Source organism: Alligator sinensis, unplaced genomic scaffold (assembly GCF_000455745.1).
Source record: "Alligator sinensis unplaced genomic scaffold, ASM45574v1 scaffold263_1, whole genome shotgun sequence".
NCBI classification, from domain to species: Eukaryota; Metazoa; Chordata; order Crocodylia; family Alligatoridae; genus Alligator; species Alligator sinensis.
The window spans coordinates 393,912-400,790 of record NW_005842627.1 but is presented as its reverse complement, the minus strand read 5'-3'; the positions used below and the strand labels follow the sequence as shown (position 1 = coordinate 400,790).

The 6,879-nt window shown below is 40.4% G+C and overlaps 1 protein-coding gene across 2 annotated transcripts in view; it reads right to left on the bottom strand.

The window, feature by feature from the left end:
• Positions 1 to 1,208: 1,208 nt before the first annotated feature.
• Positions 1,209 to 6,879, bottom strand: part of IARS (isoleucyl-tRNA synthetase) — a 274,838-nt gene continuing 269,167 nt past the window's right edge. For both annotated transcript variants that reach the window (XM_014524559.2, XM_025215174.1), the window contains one exon: positions 1,209 to 3,859. In XM_014524559.2, the coding sequence (XP_014380045.1) occupies positions 3,777 to 3,859 (83 nt within the window). In that variant the 3' untranslated portion in view covers positions 1,209 to 3,776. The remainder of the gene's footprint in view (positions 3,860 to 6,879) is intronic.

Genomic DNA, 6,879 nt, shown 5'->3' with positions numbered 1-6,879 from the left:
GCGCGCCACCAAAATAGGAACTTTGTAGATACGTCTTATTAAATTATCGCTCGAAGACGGGAAGAGGTGGGCGATGGATCAGGTCGCCAAACTCCTCTGAATCTCACACAGGGTTTCTATTACCCTGCCGTGTACCCAGAGTCCCCACGAGATGGATGTGGAGTCCTCTTCGGCTTGGGCGGAAACTGCTCAAGCCTCTTATACAGCTAGCAGGCCAATCGTTAGCCGCCACGTGGGAATAATTTAGAACTAGCCAATAGCAGGACACAAATTTGCATGCGGGTGGCAGGAACTCCTTTGCACCGTGCATTTCTCTTGCAACTTGAGCAATGCACCCTGCAAAGGAAGCTATAAATTGGCGGGAAATTCTCCCTTGCACCGGGGTTCTCCTCTGCAGCAGAAAACTCCACCGTGCAACGAAGCTGCAATTTAGCGGGTATAATTCTAGTGCCAAAGCACACACAAAATCATACCTTTGGGTTATGACATTGAATTAAAATTAACTTAGCTTTTGGATATAATAATTTATAATTATAATTTATTGCCCTGTCATTTAAACCTTATTAAATAACAAATATTTATTTTAGTTTGCTTAAACAATTATATAGCTTAACTCTAGTTAACGTTTTATTTTAACTTTTATACTAGATAAGCATTAATGTAACAGTTGGTTAAATATAGTATAAGAGAAATGTTGTGTATGCAAGAGCTGTAGTATGTCTGGGATGTTCCTGGGCAAAGAAAGTTAGTGGTATTCTTTATTGATTCTTAGTTTGGTGACAGGTACTGGAGCCTTAGTTCCAGCCAGCCTGTCAGCTGGCACCTCACATTGAAAAGGAAGCCTCTTCTTTCCCAAGAGCTAATTAAAGCAGGCTTGCCCTCTCCAGAAAGCTCAGGCATTGAGGATGGCCATAATCTCCTCCAGCAGGAAGAGAGCACATGTGGAGATGCCTTCTATCTGACTTCATACTTTACCCTCTAGACCAAGTTCAGGCATAGAAAGAGAGAAAAAGTACAGTTGCTGCTAACACGGCTTTCAGTCATTACTGTGGTACTTAGTTAAGGTATAGGCATTTGGTTTCAACATTTTTGTGAAAGTGTACAATTAGCACATGATAAAGATATTTCTATTGTGATATTGGCACACATGAAACATGACCACCTCACCCTCCTCCCCACAATAAAATGATTTAGCCAAACCAGTTAGCTCTAAAGATAAATTTTATTGAAACACCAAACAAGCCCTGCTTGTAATGGTGCAACACAGGTATTACACTTCTGTTATTTCAGAGGAAAGGAAAAAAACAGCTGTTTTCATTTTTGGAATGTATCAGCTGCTTTTCTACAGTAGGTCTAGGCAGAATATTTTAGCAACAGTTTATTTGGAGATTAATAGATTTAGCCGATAGAAGATACTAAATTTCTGGAAAGTAGATTTGATTTTTTGGCAATAAGCAGCATCATATGCAATTTTGCAAAAGGGTGAAGATTCTGTCAGAAATTTGTTTTTTTCTGCCAGTCCATACCCTGCATTTTTAAAAAGATGGCCAGGACATACCCATTTATCATTCATTAATATTGGCTAAATAATTGACTATACCCCAAATAACCTTAAAAATGCAAGCAATAACATTCTCGTTCTAAAAACTGTCATTATAATGGATTCCTCATCTCATGAATAATAAAGTTAAATTTCAATCTTTTACACAGCCTTCGTTTAATTTTCTATAAAAGCTGAAGCATCATTAGCTGGGAATCTGCAATTTCATCTTCACAAAAGGCATAACCAGAACGTATTACTTTATGTGCAAAAAAACATGTCCACATAAATTTAAGTCTTACTTGATTTTCATGTTAGATCTCAATAAAGAGATAAGAAAGGTTTCTTAAGGGAAGACAGCCGGGCACTGAACCATGCTTTCCTAGTTATTCATGGGATACTGGAAATTCAAAGGATTTTATCACATTACAGGTAAATGAACTGATATAGCTGGACAGTTGTTCAAGTGAATTCTGCATGTCCCACTAACAAAAAGCAAGCAACAAAACACTGATATTTATATTTCTAGTTATTCTTATGAAATGGTCTCTGTAATCTTGCTTGTTTACAGTTTGCTTAGCTTTCTTCTTGGGAAATGAGTAAGGTAAAAGGATGTTGACTGGAACTTACACCCAGCAATAAAGAATCCAGGGTTGTTCCACATGCCAAAAAAATAAGTAGTCAGGAAATTCAGTGATTTGGGCACCTACCTTCCTTTTGGTTCCTTTGAAAATCCCAGCCTTAAAAAAACCCCCCAAAAGCTTTCTCCACTCAAGGTGACATCTCTAATTTTCATTACCAGATGTGTGTCAGTTAGAAATTTACTAATTTTAGAGTTTTCTTTTTACCCAATGTCATCAACTATTTTAATTCCTCAAGAAACAATTCCTTAAAGATTTGAGAGCTAATAAAACACTAAATTTTCTCACATACTGCACACCCCTAAGATGCATGTTGTTTCTGGAAGGCAGAATGTGGGGAGGGTGGAAAAAGAATGGCTTCCAGAGTCATGGCTGACTTCATGCAGCAGCTCATTTCCCCTGAACTAGCTCAACTGCTACTTCAGGCATAAGCTACAGTGTTAACAGTCTCATAGCTGCTAAGGAATTGGTAGCAGCTTTTCATTTCTCAGCCATTAGTTACTTCCAAATCCTTAGCAGTTATGAGAAGGTTAACACTGGACTCTGCACCTTCTGCTTGCTGGGGCAGAGAGAAGTGGGAACCATGGGACTACAGCATCTCCATGCTTCTGTTCCAGTGAAGAAGAAAAATGAGCTTCCCTGCTTAAGACATGTACATCAATTTTGGAAAGCTGATTTTACAGGGAAAAGAGTGTGTAGTGCACAAGTAAATACAGTATGCTTGGAATATGAATCTAAAATCTGCCACCAAACCAGCAAGGTCACTAGTTAGATTTATTTGGCCTCTCCATCCTTGGACCCACTGAAAGTTCAAAGTAGTTGTTTTATTAACTTAGGTTACTAAATTCAGTGTGTGTGCATGCAAAGTGCCAGCTATATATGCCCACACAAACCAAGAACATGCAAACATCACAACCCAAACATTTATAATAACCCAGTTATGAAAACTATTACTTTCAATGTTCTTTTAGCGGCTTGTGTTTCCCGAGGAATTCAAAAGTACCATCTCTCTAAGGTTTCGGAAAGTAAAATATTAAACAAACTCAGGAAAATATGGTCTTGGAGAAAGCGCAAATTTATTGTTCAAAGTTTCTGAAATTAAGAATTATTTTCATCAACGCCACAAACCTTATGAAAACCCAACTAGTATGAATTCACAAAACTGGATAACACTTTCTTAATTAGTTTCAAAGCTATCAGAACATAGTAGATATCACAGATCCTTGTGTGTGAGCCATGATTTAGAAAACTAAAGGTGGTCTCTGTATAAAGGACAGGCTGAGAATGGCATCATTGAGGTACTAGAGTCCCATCTCTTTCAGGCAAGTTACTGCATAGATATCCAGGGTTAAGATCTGACATTACTGTGAAAAACTTTTAAAGTATCTTATAACATAATGAAAATAAATTGTATTTGAAACCAAAAGCAGCATATTACACATGCACTGGTAGAAAACATCTTCAATGTACAACTGAAGATGTTGAAAGTACAGTACACAACTTGGATGTTTGTTAAAAAGTATACTAATTTAAATCAGATTTCTCTTCTGTGAAAAAAAGAAGTCTACATAGGCTCATTCATAAAAATGGAATTCTCAGCATTCAGCAGTTGTTGGTATAACATAAACATACACAGTCTTCATGTTCAGTGTCTTCATGGAGGTGTCTTTTGTAATCTCTGAACAAAAGACAAGAGAGAACATGAAACAAAATTAGTAATCTTTGTATAGCAAACATTGCAAACCCTCTTACTTCCATATTTAGATAGTCTGCTTTATGCAACCCAAACTGCATTTGGAACAAGAATTTCTCAGATGAAGTCAAATCATGTCCTGACAATGCAATAATCAAATAAAAGGTTAAACACTGACGAGTAGCAAGCTTATCTAAATTGTCATTTTAGATGCCATCATTTAGGTACCATTAGAATGTGGAAAAAAGCTAACGTTGGGTAAAAGAAAAGTCCACATGCTTCTCAAACCACGTTTCAGGTCAAAGCTTTAGGTCCTGGAAGTTTTGTGTGGTTAAATTTGCTTGAACAAGATGATGTTACAATGGGATGTCATGAGGTATCTGAAGCAGTACAATATAATGAAACTGGCCAGGAAAGCAGACTTTGACAAGTGGTAAGGTAATCCTCCTGGCCAAACAGAAGCTGATTATTTGAATAGTATTACAGTCCCAAAATTCTATTTCTTCTTTGATCATTATTACTTACATGCTAGAACTGACAGACTAACTACATAGGCTGTTTGCAGATGTGGAAAAAACCAAAATGGTGGCTTTACTTTATACTCAGTGAGCTCCTGTGCCGAGCCCAGAGCATGCCTAGAAGAAGCAGCGCCTTAGTTGCACCCAGCTTTACCAACATCTGTATAGATCAGGTGCTTTAGTGGAGCCTTTTTGGTGCTTTTATGTAATAGGTGATTGAGTCAGTTTTAGATAAAAACACTGAAGAGCCCCACTGAAGCGCCTGGTCTATACAAGTGCTGTAGAGCAGGATCAAAGTAACACACAGCTGCTTCCAGAAGAGTGAGTTCCCCCCGCCCCTGACACACATCTGTCAGTGCCCATAATTTCTCTGTTTTGCAGCATTAAGGATTAAAAACCATCTATAAACAGTAGTTTTGGTTACTGACATTCAGTGTAAATACAAGAAGTCCTGACTCATGGCTCCACAGATTCTAATGTAAATAAAGTGACATTGTACTGCATGCAAGTAGGGTATTCTAGTATCTCCTTTTATACACTGCATCTGATGAAGTGAGCTTAACCTACAAAAGCTTGCACTGTAATGTACATTTATGTGTATACGTATATGTATACACACACACACACTTCAGTTAGTCAATAAGGTACAAATCTACCCTGCCCTCTACTTGACTAAACACAGCTAACTACATTACTATGAATCTAATCGACAGATTTTCTACATCTTCCTTATAAAAAAAAATCTCTCCTGCTACAGCTGGGCATTGCATGTCTTCCAACTAAAAATCAGCATAGTGTTCAAGGCTGTTTGGGAAGTTCTCAACAGGAGGGATACTCAGGCCATGGACTAATGTTACAAGGTCTGCTCCAATATGTTTCAGTACCATACAAATATACAGCCCACAAATGTGTCCCCTTGCCAGAGCCCTTCAACAATCACTGTGTCAGCATGCAGCAGCAGTCCTCTCCAGTGAAAGAAAAATAAGGAGGTTTCTTGGTTCTCTGTCATCCCCTAGTGCTACGCCAGAACCATGACAGAGGTGTGCAGGGATTCCTACTTTCCAGCCAGGGATCTGGAGAGAAAACTCCTTACATGCCTCTTGGACTTCAGAAGGTAACAAGGACAGCAGAGCGCACAGCAGAAGGCTCACTGGTTGTTTCGTGTCCTCCCCCCCGTGGTTCAGCACTATAGAATGCAATCCCTAGAATGCTCCATAGATTGCACAGACATTTCAAGAAGCACTTCAAAAGAAGTGCTTCAATGCTGTTCCTTATTTTTGAGGATCATTTTTGAAACACTTAGACCATTTCTGAAGTGCTTCTTCATCCATACCTTTGCTACCTGGAGTGCTTCAAAGGTTTTTTGAGCACTCCAAATAGTACATCTGTCCAGGACCTCAGACACTCATTTGAATTCATTCTTCTACATGGTGTCTCTTCTGTAGATGGGAACGCCGTCAGCAGATGGGGCATCCAGCCATAGGGATGCACCATGTCCAGCTGGGGCTAGGAGTCTCATAACAGGAGATTCTCAGCCCCAGCAGCTGCCAACTCTGGGACTCTCTTTACACATGCAGGTAAAGGCATGATTGGATCCAACGTGTAATCCACACAATCATGGCTCCTGCCTACTACACATGCAGCCCCATGCCTGACAGGACTCACTGGACTGAGACCTATGCCTGACAGGACTCAGGCCTGATGACTCTCAGTCCTGGATGTGCGTGCGGGCCTGGTAGTTCCATGCACCTCCCCCATACCCACCCCCAAGTTAGGGATCATGGCTGCTGTGATTCCCAGATCTGGGGGTTTCATGCTGGGCCTGGTGCACCCCTGGAGCTGGGAGCCCTGCCTGCTGATGGGGCTCCCAGCTCCAGGAGAGAACCTACTACACATGCAAATTAAAGCTCAATAGCAAACAGTTAAAAAGTTAACACATTTTCAAGGCTTAACTTTATAGCTGGTTGGAGCTTTTTATTGTGTGACAGCTTCTTTGCACATGTAGCTGGGGACTCCCCTATGGTTCAATGGCAGAATCCTTGTCTGCCACACAAAAGACTTGGGTTCAGTTCCCAGACACTCATATAAATACAGCCATGGAGCCACTAAAGGCGTGATGGGATCTAATGAGCAGGCCCACAATTACACATTCGATCCCATCACATAGTTTCATAGTTGTTAGGGGCTGAAATGGACCTTACAGATCATTGGGTCTAGACCCGCTGCACTTGGGCAGGACAGACTGCTGGGATCAGATGACTCCAGCAAGATGGGTGTCAAGACACTTTTTGAAGACTGCCAGGGTCAGTGACTGTACCACCACTGGGGGGAGCCTGTTCCAAACCTTTGGCACTCAACTTGTAAAGAAGTTTTTCCTTTGGTCTAGCCTAAAGAAATCTTCACTCACAGATTTCATAGAGATTAGGGCTGGAAGGGACCTCACAAGATCATTGGGTCCAGCTCCCCTGCCCAAGGGGCAGGAAAAGT